The following is a 16,694-nucleotide window of genomic DNA, read 5'->3' on the forward strand; positions in this document are numbered from 1 at the left end:
AGAAGATGGGCCTTAAAACAAAGAAGCCCTTGGGAAAAAGTTTAAAATGGCCGTTTATAGTTTTAATGTCTGCCACACCAATAAGAGACTAATTCCTCTTCTTTTGTGGACAACAGAAAGTCCATACCTGATGTGGGTAAAGTTTTGTGAATGCCGTAGATAAGGGAGATGGTATACTAATAATCTGTAGATATCTGCACCAAGAAATCATTAGTGGATGGTGTTGAGCAAGAAGTTGCTTTGGGGATAATACATAGATGCTGCAGAAATCAGCCAAAGTTGGTTTCCTTTTAATTTTCATATTTTGAATTATGTAAGGGTGGTACAGTGGATACCACAGCTGCTTTAATGCTCTAGGAATCTTGATTCAATTCTTTGTTCAATTACTTTCATGGCAGTGTTTGTATGATCTCCTCATTTTTACATGGATTTTCCTTGATTGCTCTATTTTGCATCCCAAAGATATACTGTTTTGTTGTCTCACTTAGCATTCCCAAACCTACCTAACCTATTTGTGTTCAGAAGGAGGGAAAGGTTTTATCTGTGAAGGCCTGTAGTGGCCAAATCAGGTGGAAGAGAAGAAGGAACATCAGATGGGACACATTTTCACCTCCGTGTTAACTTGGCTGGTATCTCTGCAGTGACATTTAAAATGTTGGATATTGCAGTGTCCATTCAGACTTACTAGTGGTTAGAAATGTCCTTAAGGTTCATGTAAGTCTGTGTGTGAGTGTTTTTGAACTTCCACTGTTTTTTGCTTGCCTGTGTGTATGTAACCCACATGCTTTGACAATAGGATACAAATAAAAGCAACAAATAGTGGCATAGACAAAAAACAACACTAGTCACTGGCTAAGTATTAAATACTGTAAAAATATATACTTATTAGCTATCAATATTATATATAGAGGATGCTTTAGTCAGTTTTAAGAAGACAAAAATAAACTTTTTTTTGCCCAACATACCCGTTACTCTGTCAAAGTAAATATAGTAGAGCTCTTTTAGTGTACTCTTGGCAATTTCAGTGAAAAGGTGATGAAGTGTATTATCAAATCCATTAAATGTAAGAGTTTTCAGCCTCTGTAGGGTTCTTCAAAATGTCAGAAAAGACTGTGTAGCAGTTACAGACTACATTGACATTCCGAACAGTCAAGTTCACTTTGTACTCTGAGACTGTTTTATCAAGCACTCTCGAGGGCTCTCCAGTGCCCAGGGAAGGTAATATCAATTTGTTTTTTCTTTTGATAATGTATCACCTTCCTAATTTGACAGTAGTAGCCTTGACATGCATAAATGCAGAAGTTAGATCATTTTTTAGAATATTTCTGGTTCATGTATACTACTTTTCCAGGGTATGTGTGTAAACTTCTATGACCAAAAAACAGGAGATAGCATCTTTAACTCTGCCACCTCCAAGTCTAAGATTTGCATTGGCAATGACAAGGAAGGACAGGATTAGAAATGAGGTCATTAGAGGGTCAGCTCAGGTTGGACGGTTTGGGGACAAAGTCGGAGAGAGGCGAGATTGCGTTGGTTTGGACGTGTGCAGAGGAGACATGCTGGGTATAATGAGAGAAGGGTAGTAAGGATAGGGCTACCAGGAAAGAGGAAAAGAGGAAGGCCTAAGAGAAGGTTTATGGATGTGGTAAGAGAAGACATGCAGGTGATTAGTATGACAGAGCAAGATGGAGAGGACAGGAAGAGATGGAACAAGATGATCCATTGTGGTGACCCCTAACTGGGGCAGCTGATAGAAGAAGATAATTATATATAAGAACTGCAAAATCTAGTAATATATAGTGACCCATCGTTTGGTATCCTCTTGTAGATGATACATGCTTAAAAGCTATAATGTCATGCATCTATCTAGATGAGTAAGGATGTCCTGGAATGGCAGAAGTCTGGGTCAGAGCAGAGATCCAGTTAGAGTTTATTGATGACTGTAAGTGCAGTAAGATTACTTGTTTACCTGCCACAGACTACTGTTGCCAGTAGTATATTACCAACTAAAGGCAATGAATGGCATCAAAAGACCGTGAATTTTCTCTCTAAAATACTAGAAAAAGTAGTCGCCAATCAGCTTCAGTCACACACACGCATTATAATTTATTTGAGAAATTCCAGTCTGGTTTCCGCACTGATCATAGTACAGAAACGGTACTAGCAAAGCGGGTTGTAAATGACATTCTGATATCCTGTAATGAAGGAGACTCCAAATTAAATCAAATTAACTTTCTCCAATGTTGTCTTTAATTCGTTGTGTTAGTGAATTAAAGGAGTGGATGAATGAGAACTACTTGTCTTTAAACACAGATAAAGCAGAGATGTTAATTGTTGGAGGGAATTATGCTGATCACAACAATATTTTGTCATCATTTAACTCCTCATTAATTTTACTGAATCAGCCCGCAGCCTAGGAATTATCTTTGAGTCTAGCATGTCATTTAAAGAGCACATTACAAAGTTGTCCAAATCATGTTTCTTCCATTGTAAAAATGTTGGGAAATTAAGGTGCTTTCCAAATAAGCAGGATTCTGAGAAATAAATTCACGCCTTTATTTCTAGTAGGATTGACTACTGCAATGCTGTGTTCACTGGACATTCAAACTGTTCTTTATACAGCCTCCAGTTAATCCAAAATGCCACTGCAAGAATTATTACAAGAACAAGAAAATACAAACACATCACTCCAGTTTTTAAATCCTTACACTGGCTCCCGGTGAAGCATAAGGCAGATTTCAAAATCCTACTTTTAACATATAAAGCATTAAATGGCCGAGGTCCAGCTTGCTTGTCTGAACTTACCATGGCTTACAAACCAGAGCGCACATTAAGATCTCATGATGCCGGTCTGCTTATGATTCCAAGAATTAATAAAATAACAGTGGGAGGTCGAGCTTTTAGTTACAGGGCCCCTAAACTGTGGAATGGTCTTCCTGCTACTATAAGAGATGCCCCTTCGGTCTCAGCTTTTAAATCCGGGCTGAAGACTCACTACTTCAGTTTAGCATACCCTGACTAGAGCTGCTGATTAACTGTACAGACTGCATCTCTGTTGTTAGTCATTAGCACTAAATCATAAGTAACATGATAGTTATAATGTGTAACTAACCCTCACCTATTCTGTTTCTCTTCTCTGTGCTCAAATGTGGCACTTGGTGCCACGGCCCACCTGCCAAGTTGTTTTGCCTGCCTAATTATCCCTGATGGAGGATCGCAGGAATCATGGGGTAGAAAGGGCCTTTCATCGGACTGGCTGGCTCAGTGCTGTTTCAGCTATGGAATGGCCAAATGGGACAGGCAGCTTGATGGCTGAGGTCTCCAAGACTCTGAACAAATCCAAATCATATTATGTTATATTATCTACTGTTAAATTCTGCTCAATACTTGTACATTTTTTATTTTTTATACTGTATTGAGGATTTGTTCTGTGTATTGTATTGTATTGACCCCCTTCTTTTTGACACTCACTGCACACCTAACCTACCTGTAAAGGGGTCTCATTTTTGAACTTCCTTTCCCAAGGTTTCTTCCATTTTTTCCCTACAAGGGTTTTTTGGGAGTTTTTTCTTGTCTTCTTAGAGAGTCTCAAGAGGCAGGGCCTGTCAAAGCCCATTGCGGCACTTCCTGTGTGATTTTGGGCTATTCAAAAATAAATTGTATTGTATGTACAACCTGAGATGATGAATATTTATGTAACACAATGCAGTTACTCTCATGAGGTTGTCAAATGAACAGTGGTTGTGTAATTGTAGTTTCAGGTATAGTTTTTACCTTGTTCTGGGTTACATATAGAGAAAGATGCCCAAGTAGGCTTCTAAGTTTTTGAAATGTGGATTAATTTAATGCCATTTATCGTCTTATAACAATATCTCAAAACATTTTATATGTTGCTTTAATGTTTAGTCATTTTTTATTTTTCCTGCAAATTGCAGATTTTCAGAAATCGTATTTATAATCAGTGTTGGCATTACCTTTTACACAAAAGTTTTGTATAAGTCAAAATTTAAAAGCAATGAAGACCTTCTTTTCCACCTAAAGTCTATCTAAACTTTTTTTTTTTTTTACCTTTTTACCTCCCTCTTCTCCCAAGACAGGGACTAATCAGCAGATCACTAGTGTGGGACGTTGTAAGAGAAAATAGACTTGAAAAGGCCTGCCTGTTTAACTAGGTCATCCTGACATCATTTGTACCAGTACATTTAAATTAGAAGATGAGGTCATATAAAATTTGACTTATATTTTGTTCTCTAAATAGCAGGTTGCATATAAGAAATCACATTACTCTGAATCAGATATTTACTTAAGGCTTATAATATATTTAACTAATTTGGGAGTATATGTAATACTTGATGGCACAAACTATGTTACTAGCCTATACCATTCATCTGTGTGCTGATTGGATTGAATTTATATATATTAAAATATACCAGGGTGGCCCATATTTTTGTATATGACGTTTCACAGGCTGTAGCATTCTTCTGCGTGAAAAATATAGAAAATTATATCACGTATGTTGTGTGCGTTTATACTCGGGTGTGTATTGATGTGGATGGCGCATTGGTGGACCACGCCATGGAGAACAGGGGATGAAAACCATTTAAGGTTCTTAATGTTCATGTTCCATTATGTTTCTTGATAATAACATTGGTAGTGTCCTGACAACAATGCCTTTTTAGTAATATACATAAATATGGGCCACCCTGTATTTAAATGTGTTAGAGATGTGTTAAATGTAAGAGAAAATGAATGATAAAACTCTACTTTTTTAGTTTTAGTCAGTCTCACTGTGGGGAGCCTAGCTGCTCACATAGTGAGACTCCACCGACTGGTATAAGAAGAAAATGTCTCTTTTGGGCTTCATTTGTAATGATGACTTGAAACTCCTTCTTAATCTACTGAGTAATTTCTCTACAGACATCAATTCTAGACATGCCACCTAACTTAGAAGTCTCTTAATGGTATTTTATTGCTATAATTTTAATGTAAAACTTGTTGCAACCTTTTTATTTTTTACAAAACTTTAACAGCCCTAAAAAATACAGTAGTCTTTTCCTGAATTTGATGTTGACTTTGAATGTGTGTCTTCGAAGAACGGGGACAGAATTTGTCTAGAATTACCTAAATTTATTGTTTTATATTTTACTATTTTTTTATTTAATATTCACCAAGGAAAGGACTCTGTGTACATGGGGACACTGCCACGTATGCCTTATGTTATGGCAGCCGTCTTATTTAAGGCTGTATGATGACTTCTTTGGAGTCTGTACTTTTGTTTCTACAAAGAAGAAAACTTGCGGGCTAATGCTGGGCATGCACTATGTGAATTTTGGTTCAACTTTAACTTTATTTTTTTCGGAGTCAACCAAAACATCAGTTTCATTGGCCATCATTTTACATGCTGTATGAGAGGGTATTGCAGTGCCCAGTCGCATTTTATTATTGAACTGTCACATGTCTTGCAGTTTAAGTAGTCTCATGGCCCAGTTTTCTAATGTCACTATAAAACATATGTATATTGTACATTGGATATTGCTGCTGTCATGCCCATTTTCACATTTTTGTTTTCAAAAATATGAATAGGATATAGATACACATATACAACTAAACATCCAACCATCCATTATCCAACCCGCTATATCGTAACTACAGGGTCATGAGTGTCTACTGGAGCCAATCCCAGCCAACACAGGGCACAAAGCGGGAAACAAACCCGGGCAGGGCGCCAGCCCACCGCAGGGCGTGCACACACACTCACACACCAAACACATACTAGGGACAATTTAGAATCACCAATGCACCTAACCTGCACCTAACCTGCATGTCTTTGGATTGTGGGAGGAAACCGGAGTAAACCCACGCAGACATGGGGAGAACATGCAAACTCCATGCAGGGAGGACCCAGGAAGCGAACCTGGGTCTCCTAACTGCGAGGCAGCAGCTCTACAACTAAACAGCCAATGACAAATGCATCTTATGAAGTCTTTACTGGAAGAATCTGAAATAAACACTTTTAACAGTAAATTACATAGATTACGTGGCTCTAATTTTCTCTGTAAAATAGGCAGGCTGTATTGTCTGCGTCTCAGCCATCTGCATGTCTACTTACGCCTTTTTCTTTTCTTTGTACTTTCAGAGTACAGTGCAGCAAGAGTCTGGGACACAGGTTTTTTCTTTGATGCCATTTAGCCTGTGGCCATCAACTTTTTTTATTTTAATAGATAAAACTGGCCACCAGGACCATGTACACTTATAGTTGGAGCACCCATGTCGTGGCATGTTAATCGTACATACAGTACACATCTGTTGTCTCTATTGTGCTTTGTGAATAGTCCCTTGTTCATGATGACTGAAAAATTACACAGTGTATGCCTGGCATAAAGAAGACTAGATTCTGTTGCAGTTACTTTTTCTGTTTTTTTTTTTTTTCTTTCTCTAGTTTTCAATATTTTGTCTGTATATAATTTCTGCTCCCTGCCTTTTTTTTCGGTTGCTTAGTGCTTTAATGTTGTGTCCAGCAAGGAATGCAAGCTCCCTGGGTGAAGCAGGTTCTGTGCTGGGAACTGCACTGGGTAAAGGTTGTTCCATGTACAGTGCCACCTCAGAGCCACAACGGTGAAAAATTTACCACATCAACAACACAAATCAATCCTGCATTAAAGGATCGTGTATAACAAAAGTCTTCAAACAGGTTGTGCTGGGAGACACAAAATAAAAGTCAACAGAGTTGAATGCAACAGCCTGCTGAAGAGCTCTGTGTGATCTTGTTGTTTTCTTCTCCAGATATTGTAGTAGTGTGCAGAAGTGTGGAGTATAGAAGGTTTTGGGGAGCTACACTTCAAAAATTCCAGGGTTATGCAGATAAACAGCTGTGGTACTCCAGCATGTCCAGGGTCTCAGTACAACACTTTTTGCAGCACTGGGATAGTATTCTTTTGAAACCATAAACCAGTCAAGGGAGGTTAACTAGGAGTTTTGCCCTTCATGTTCTTGAAGTCTTTGTAAATGAAAACGTTCCTCCTGACTGTACCCAAGAAATACTTTTTCATGGATTTATGCAGCACAAGGATGAAAGCAAAGGCACGAAATGCATAACAAAAATGAAAAGTGAGCAGAGTAACATAGTAATAATAATGACACTAGTCATAAATTATAGTATACTGTATTTTGCAGGATGTAAATCAATGCACATACTACATTGACATGCTGAAAATCATTAATCTTCACTGCTGCCCACAGGTGTTCACTGACATGGTCCGTCTAAGCTTCTCTTGGAAATCCCCCCGAATTACAGCTTCTTGACACTTCTACTCTGCACCTTAGTTACATTCAGATAATTATGCAAAAGAGTAACACCTTTAAAAATTATGCATTTTTTGTACGAACAAGGAATTAAAGCAGCTGTTCTGAATTTTGGAGTTGGTCAGGAATAGCCATGTCAGCCCTGAACAAATCAACAGAATCATATTAAAAAAAAACAAACAAAAAAAAAAACTGTAAAGTTCAGGTTACTTCATTTATGAATTTATTTGGTTTCTTTTAATTTATATATGTCGTCTACATGTTAGTGACCAAGAATTGTAGACACTTTGGTGATTGACCGATTCACTTGAAAATGTGTTATACTTTTAAAAGAGGTGGCTTATAATGATTTTAACTACTTATAATTTGCCTTTATCATGATATTGTTCAATTTAAAGAACTTCTTATCTGACCAATGATTGCTTTCTATCTCTTGGGTGTTTTGGAGCATGATTACTTGAAAGTTGTTCACCTGAAGAAATGTCGGACATTTTCAGCAAATAGTTAAAACTCCCTGAGGTTGTGCTGCACTTTAATGTGCTTTAAATCTTAATAGTATTTATCAGAGCTAATGTTCTTTGATCCAACTAAAGAATCCTTTGAGATACAGTATAAATAAAATGTATTATTATTATTATTATTATAAACAAATGGGGTTAGGTTCACACCACTGGATCCATCTTTATTGCAGAAGTTCTGCAGGCACATTGTCCAACAGTGTATAGAAATCTAGAGTGCAACATTAAATAATTGATACAGATGTTGGAGGATCAATATGGCTTTTCCATGATTATGTTTACTGAGAGAAAAAAAAGAATGTATTGGATATATAAATAATATTTTTCAATAATGATGTCAGTATTATTGAATTAGAAAAAGAAGAGGTTTTACTTCTAAAGAAATCTTTTTTAAAATATTTATTATATCTTATCATATTTCTGTCTTATTTATTTTTCAGGTCTGCTTTTCACAGTACACCAATGTAGTAATCTTTGGGGTTCCGCAAATGGTACTTTTTTACTATTTTTTTTAATGCAGATTTTATATTTAGAAATATAAAAGAGACAGTTTTTCAGTGTCTAATTAGAAAATTATGTCTCAAAATATGCTGGTTTTTTTTTCAAAAACATATAATGGTATGTTATACTATAATATATTTTAAAATCTACACAGTAACCCAATAGATTCATATTTTCTTCTTTCTTAAAATATAGTCTCAGTATGTTTCTAAATATGTTTTATGTGCAGTGTATATCAGAACTTTTCACAGTCATATTAAAATGTTTGCTTTTTTAGTATAAATGTTATAAATCTAGAAAATGACCTACCGAAATTAATCAGGTCAGCAGACTCCATGAATTCTTTTAAAAAACAACTTAAAACTCATCTGTTTAGGAAGGCTTTTAGCTCTACTTGACTTTATTACCCTTCTCTCAGTTTACCTCCATGACAAGATGCTCATGTAACCTGTATGTGTGTGTGTGCTGGACCATCAATTATGTTGTCTGTTACGCTTTTGTTTCTCTGAATTCACTGTTGTAATCTTCTTTATTTTTCTGGTTTGTACAGTGCTATATACTGTATACCCTGCCATTCTTTCTTATATTCTGTAAGTGCCCTGAGCATGGAAAAGGCGTTATATAAATAAAATGTATTATTATTATTAAAAACATATGTTTAATTGTTAAACTTTACAGTTTTTAATCACAGAAATCTTTTGTGGGTTGAAGGGTCATATGACCATTTCCATTACATTTTTGTGTTAACAGTTTGTGGTTAATTCATACATATTTTTAAATAAATTGCTAGATAGATAGATACGGCACTATATGATAGATATCTAGATAGATCGATAGATATGAAAGGCACTATATAATAGATAGATAGATCCCAAGGGAAATTCAAGAAAGTATACTTAAACAAAAGCACTGCAAACGTAGTAGACAAACAATTGAGAAGGAGCTGTAAGTAAAGAAAGAGAGAAAAACGTGGTAGTGCAGAAGGAGCTACTGGTTTGGCTGCCACTCGCAGAAGCGCCTGAACTGAAAGCATCATCACTATTTTGCACAGTGATAATCTGGGTATTTTAGAAAAAACAATTGAATTTGACCAATTATTTTTAACTATTTTTTAATATCATTAATAATTTAAATTTTAAAAAAGGCAACCAATAATAACAATAATTTGAAAAACATTATTTTTCAATAAAAAATGAGTTTCTCTCAATAAGGAGCAAAGTTAAGATAAAACAATCAAATAAAGTTGCAGAAGGATTCTGTTTATTGTGTAAATCTGAAGTTGCATGTTATACAGTCATATTTTCTGAACTGCCTCCATACCACATACCACAACAAAGCTGCAGTTGTGTCGCTATCTGAGCACACAGTTGTGATGTCTTTTAAATGTCAGTAACTAATCAATATAAAGTTAAAAAAAAATGTTGATAGCCCTTACCAAAACTATATGTACAGTATGTCATTGTTGGGGTACCTTATTACTGCTTGCACAGCTATGATCTTATACTGGATGAGGCTCGTTTGGAAAATGCAGCAAGGGGTATTTGTGAAGGTTGTGTTCCCTCGTTGGTCAAAAGATATTTGGTTCATCAGTTCAGATGAATCTCAAGGAAATCTGGTTATGAAGTCATTGGCTATGCAATCATACAGTGCACGAGACAGTATACACATAATAGATATATTTAAGCAGTTTATGTATTAAATTGATTATATACAGGCAGCTAAACCACACAGAGCATTACCTTTAAAGTACGGCTATATAAACCCTCTAACAAATTAATTAAATATAAAATAGCCATCTCTTTGCTCAGTTTTTATGGCACTAATTTCAAGAAGCATTAAGTATAGCATGAGGAATGGTTATGGATTTTCATTATTTACATAGTTTTGTGGCAGCAGAAAAAAATTTTTTCCACGGCTGCTCACCAGTAAATTTTCTGCGTGCAGTGAACACTGCTTTATTATGATCTTATTTTAATGAAAAGTCAGTGGATTGTTTCAGGTATAGTATGACATGGTTTAAAACATTTTATTAATATATTATTCCAAATGTACATTTTCATTAAGAATTAACACTGATGGTGTGATTTATATTGTGGAGTACAATTAAAATTCACTTTAAGCCGGAATATAATATGCTGTACACATTCTTGTCAAGGTATCATTTTACCATAATTTTAAGTGAGAAACAATGTTTACAGTATATGTGAAGGAAAAACTAATAAAACCAACCATGTAGCTTTTAGCTTGTGTTTTAGTTTAGGATTATCTGTTCTAATGGCATATACTGTAAGTAAATAAAATGTTTTTTAGTAAAAGTACATTGCTTCAACTTTAGCACTATATAAAAGCAAAAAAATATATATTTTCCAAGGTGTATTGTTGGAAATTTATTTTAATTATATTTCAAGCTAAAAGAAACATATTATGGGCAAACATATGTTGTACAATATTTTCACTGGTTAATGAACATTTTTCATATATTACAGCACGGGTTTCCAAGTTCATTGCTGGTGTACCACTGCGGCTACAGGCACTCATTCCAACCGGACTTACAAAGCAGTGGGTCTCAATCTAATTGTTTAGGGGACCATTTTTATTTCTTATTCTGCATTCAGAAAACTTATCTAGTATGGTATTTGCATTTAGAAGAAGTTGTTTTATTTGTCATAGTTTTAAACACTTAACTCCCTTTTGCCATTCTTATTTCAGTTCACCGTATTTCTTCAGATTTTGCTCTTTAAATTGTATCCAAATACTGACAATTAATTATGACACATGAAGACACGGGCCAAATGACACTGAAAGACATTAAGAGTGGTCTTCCATGGACGCCAGTGCTGGGGCTGCTACTATTTTTAATATATATACATATATAAAAATTTGCAAAGGAAAATAAGTAACAAGCTGGTTAAGTTTGCAAATAATAATAATGGTGGGTTGGCAGAGGGATTTGGACAGCATATGGGCTTGGGCCTATTTGTGGCAGATGACTTTTAATGCAAGTTAATTTAAAGTATTACATGTAGGAAGTAAAAATGTTAGGTTTGAAGGATTTAGGAGTCGTAGTAAACTCACCACTATCATCTACCAGACAGTGTTCAGAAGGCGAATTGAAGGTTCAGTTATATAGCACCTTAATGGGTATAGTACAAGTCCTAGGATGTTATGCTGAAGGCTTATAATGCATTATTGACGACTCATCTGGATTCACTGTGTGCAGTTTTGGTCTCCAGGCTACGAAGAGGACATAGCAGTGCTAGAAAAAGTCCAGCGATGAGCAACTAGCCTAATTACAGGGCTACAGGGGATGAATTATGAGGAACGATTTAAAAAGTTGAGCCTTTTTAGTTTAAGTAAAATGAGATTAGGAGGAGACATGACTAAAGTGTTTAAAATTCTGAAGAGAATTAGTGCAGTGGATCGAGACTGTTATTTTAAAATGGGTTCATTGAGAACACGGGGAAACAGTTGGAAACTTGTTAAGGGTAAATTTCACATATACATTAGGACGTTTTTCTTTACACAGAGAACCACAAACACATGGAATAAGTGACCAAGTAGTGTGGTAGACTGTAGAGATTTTCAAAACTCGACTTGATGTTGTTTTAGAAGAATTAAGTGGATAGGACTGGCGAGCTTTGTTGGGCTGAATGGCCTGTTCTCGTCTCGATTGTTCTAATGTTAAAGTGGAGCCACTGCTTCAACGTTTGTGTTCTAACTAGTAATAAAAGGCTTAACTCAAATGGTCCTCAAATGTTCATCTGAACCACCATCTGCTTTTAGCCGGACTCCTGCCTTTACTAAACAAGCTCTTATTTCCAGTTTCTGCCATTTTTGTGTCAATATATAAATTACAAAATGGGTTTAATACATGTTTAGAAGAATATAACAAGCATTTGTGTGTGTAACAGTAATTATTGTTCTTGTTCTTGCTCTTTAAGACTTTATTTTTATTTACAATTACATTTATTTGTTTCGCCGATGCTTTTATCCAAAGTGACTTATGAGTTTTGAGGCACAGTTGGTTACATTTCTTTTGTTTTTCCAATTGGACTACAGGTGTCACAAATTGTCAGTCTGAAGTGACAGCCTCGTGGTTTGAAGTCCACCGCACCACACTGCCTGCTATTTATGTTTTGATCATTTAAGCCTTTTCTTAATTAGCTCACACATGAATTTTATACTGAAGGTAGCCTTTTCCTTTTAGTGTTCAGTGTCATTTACACCATTCTCCGCACTGCCTATCACTAATCTTCAATATTTGAGCACAATTAAAAGAGCAAACCGCACTGGTGAATTTAAAAACAATGTGGTAAAACGTTAAAAAAAGTTAACATTTAAAGACATGGGAAAAAAAAACACATTTCTGTATTTTGTTTACATATAAATTCAGAAAGCAAAATAAGACTAGTTAAAAAAGAAAGCCTAGTTAAATAATTAGATACTGTAATTTAGAAGTAAGATTGAATCATTTACTTGTGAAACTGGTTTGAATGAAAAGCTGCAGCCATAGGGGTACTCCAGGAACGAACACACGAACACTTGTACTACAGCATATTTAATTTACTCAGTAATGTTTAATAAAGACAGTTATCTGAAATGGCAACAATTTCTTGCTTTCTTTATGAGTTGACATTTTACCACAAGAGGGCTCCTAAGACTGGCCTACCACCTTTGAAATGATATCTTAGTTCAATGTAAGAAATTTGTATTTATTTTTTGTCTAGTTTTGCTTTTTATATTGTTCTCAAAAAAAAAAAAAAGATGTTAAATGTCGATGTGTTTGTATTTTTTACAGATGTCACAGTTAGAGAGTAAGCTTCAAAATGAGTTGAAAGTCACTGCTAAAGTGGTTGCCTGCAGATTCCCTTTTCCTACGTGGTTACCGGATGACATCACTGGGGAAGGAATTGACACTGTATGGGCATACGATGCCCAGACATTTAAACTGGCAAAGCCAGAAGCTTCTGCAGTGGCAAGTAATGAGAAATGATGAAACAAAGCATACCAAAAGACTTTTAATAAAAGATATTGTCAAGATTTTTACAAAATGGGATTCATTCTGTATTTGTGTGAAACCTTTTATTGAAATGGGGTTGTTAGTCTAATTTAATTATAGATAAAAATGTACATTGTGTGGCGTGCAAAAAAATAACATTTTTATTTTCATTTGTTATTTATGCCGAAGTTGTGTTTATTTCAACATATTAAAATATGTTTTTAAGATGCTGTAGTTAATTGAAATTTAGGAGCTAAATCTACCAAAACTCCATATTTATGGGGTGTCATAGTTAATGCCGAAATGGTGCTGCAGGGCAGAGCGTTCTCTAGAAATATGAGTGCCATTACCAGCCTTTCCCATTGGCATCATAATCACATATACAGTATGTCAGTAGTAGCGTGCGCTCCATTTTATTAAATGTACACTACATAAAGATTCTTTGGACATCTCTTCTAAATAAAGCACCAGTTTGATAGTCCGTTGGCCATAATAGATTTGTGTAGTTCACATATTGTAGTCCATGTGTGTATCCGTCAATAATTAGCTACCTTTTTGTTTCAACTTCACTGTACACAGAAAAAAAAATGTATATGATTCACACTTAATATTTTCAATCTGAACCAATATAATTCTTTTTAGCTTATTGATCCCACAATTTTTAAGTTGAGGCAAATCATTTAGAGTTATTGGGTGCAATTCACTTGTTTTTTATTACTGAAGTAAATCTATTTTTTAAGTTGTTCTTCTTTTTTGGCAGTTGGAAAGCCATCAAACTGGAAAGTTCGACCGAAAGAATATACAAACGGCCCCCAAACACAGCACATGAACAACCTAAAATATTAAGTTAAATTTGAAATAGGATTTTTACATTTATTCCCTCCACCATAACTTCATTTGGTACAAACAATTTTTTTTTAATTTGATTGAGATTTGAAACCAAATATTTCAAGCTGCAACACTAAATGACTAATCTTAAGTTGCTTGAAAGAGAAAATTTACGTTGAATGAACAACATCAATGTTGTACTTTTTTCAGTGTATAGTTATTATAAAACAATTTATTTTATGTATGGCCGCTCATATTCTCCCCTTCTGTGTGTTCTGGTCACTTTAATGACACTTTTTATTTCTTATTTGTTTCCTAAGTAGTAACTAGAATTGAGCAGAATGTAACCTGGAGAATGAAAGGCCCAAGAGATCTTTTCATTTTATGCCCCTTTAGAAGATGATTTGTGTTAATTTGGTTATTTATTAGTCCCAGGATAGTAACTAAATTAGCATTGTCCAGTCTGAAAACATGCCTGATAAATGAGATGCTTAAATCTTGATTTACTAGTAGAAATCAAAAGAATATTTGTTTATGCGTCAATTACATTTATTTGCTTCACATGTTTCTTGTCTTTATAGAGAGTCAAGACTTAGGGCTGCCAAAAAAACAGGGCCAGTTAAAGCCCATTGAGGTTTTCCGTATGTGATTTTCGGCTATACAAAAAAACTATTGTTATGGTATAAAGGTCTTTAGCATTTTAGGTGCTGGTTCATGTTTGCTTGTGTGTGTTTGTAATTTGTTATTAGGGTTTTTGTCACAGTATGAAAGCAGCATATCAAGTATTATGAAATATTATAATTTTCAATATGTTTATCATTTTAGCTCTAAGTTGCTGCTGTGATTTTTGGGTCTGATTGATGTCCTGCCTTTTCACCGTCTGCTCACATCAGTAGCAAATATCAGCAAAATATCTCTTAACAGTCCTTTCACAATAAACAATTTGAGGATCCAGAAGAGATCCCGATCATCTGATCCGAGTCCCTCTCGCTGTGAGTCACCTTGACTGCTACTAAAGTTATACTTTGATCAAAGCAAATCAAACAAACAAATAAAGCAGCATTTTGGCACCGGCAGAAAATCACACCGAGGTTATATCATTTGTGCTTGTCAGTTGATGCTGTAGGCTGTTGACTTGCCAAACACACACACAAGAAGAAAAATGGAAGCATTCAAGTAAAACATGTTTATATTTTGAGGAACTCATTCTGCAGTGCAGACACGTTAACCTGCCTCCCCCTTGTCTTTCGTTCAAGGTGAGGTTTAACAGTTTTTCTTTTAACCTTATATAAGTCAAACATTTCCCAGTCAAGGGAAATGTTATTTCCTTTTAATTTTTAGATAGCATAGATATGTGTGAAGTGATGTTCAAAGTCACGGAGACTGTGAAAATTATTCAGGCTGTTTTTAAACTTATTTTACATCTATTCATAAAGTATTTCATATCTTTTAAAGAACTTTAAAACATTTTAACAGCACTGATGTCATAATTAAAAAGTAATAGTAACAATTTTTACTAGAGGACAGAAAGATATGGAAGAAGACGATCCGCTGTGGCAACCCCTAACAGGAGCAGCCGAAAGAAGAAGAAGTAATAATTTTTAATATATTTTAAAAGTGACAATTAACTATATACTATATGACTATATACATACAGTCATTATCTGCAGATCAAGTTTGTATTTCTCTGAGGTGGGCTGGCGCCCTGCCCGGGGTTTGTTTCCTGCCTTGCGCCCTGTGTTGGCTGGGATTGGCTCCAGCAGACCCCCGGGACCCTGTAGTTAGGATGTAGCGGGTTAGATAATTGATGGATGGATGGACGTTTTGTATTTCTGTCCTGTGACAATTTAGCAGAAATTATTAGTTATTATAGTAAAATAGTAGTACTGGAAGTAGTCTGAAGTATTTATTAATGTAAATTTCAATATTGTATAGCTGTGTGTGTGTGTGTGTGTGTGTGTATAATGGCCAGAAAGGGGCACTCTAAAGCCATGCCAAACTCCCAAAATGCCAAATGTATGTTCATTACAAAAATAAGTTTAGTTGCATCTTTTCCAGGTTCCCAATATCAAACAGCTACTGGGTTGGCAAGGTAGAATCCAGCATGAGTCAAACTCAGTCCAACAAAATTTGTTTTAAAAAAGATTAGAGAAAATTGAAAAAATAACAAATCCCAAGAATTCAGAAAATGTTACACACAGAATAAATGGCAAAAAAGAAAAACGTTGTTTTCTCCATTTCTTTACGATTTTAGCTTTTTCATGTTAAACTTTCTGTACTTCAAAGTTTTATTATTTTTCCATGACAAACTTACATAAGCTTCACTTCAATACATTGAATATGCTCCGTACGTTCGATAAAGCTTGAAACTGTTTGGCCTTCCTGCTTTACCTGCTGCAAGGCAGATCCTAGACTGAACTAGTCTCCAGTCAGATTGACAAGAGATAATTAAAATATTCCAATTACAAGTTAGCATGTAGGAGTTATAATAGAATCTCCCATTAACTAATTAACTAATATATGGGCAAACACTTTAACATAGCTAG

General features: G+C 35.2%; 1 protein-coding gene across 6 annotated transcripts in view; it reads left to right on the plus strand.

Moving 5' to 3' along the window:
- atpsckmt (fATP synthase c subunit lysine N-methyltransferase) overlaps positions 1-13,965 on the plus strand; it is a 35,287-nt gene extending 21,322 nt beyond the window's left edge. For 5 of the 6 annotated variants that reach the window (XM_039754369.1, XM_039754367.1, XM_039754366.1 and 2 more), the window contains 2 exons: positions 8,261-8,311; positions 13,120-13,965. In XM_039754369.1, coding sequence (XP_039610303.1) covers positions 8,261-8,311; positions 13,120-13,314 — 246 coding nt within the window. In that variant the 3' untranslated portion in view covers positions 13,315-13,965. The remainder of the gene's footprint in view (positions 1-8,260; positions 8,312-13,119) is intronic. The other variant, XM_039754370.1, reaches the window with a different exon arrangement.
- Positions 13,966-16,694: the final 2,729 nt, after the last annotated feature.

Source organism: Polypterus senegalus, chromosome 5 (assembly GCF_016835505.1).
Source record: "Polypterus senegalus isolate Bchr_013 chromosome 5, ASM1683550v1, whole genome shotgun sequence".
NCBI lineage: Eukaryota > Metazoa > Chordata > Cladistia > Polypteriformes > Polypteridae > Polypterus > Polypterus senegalus.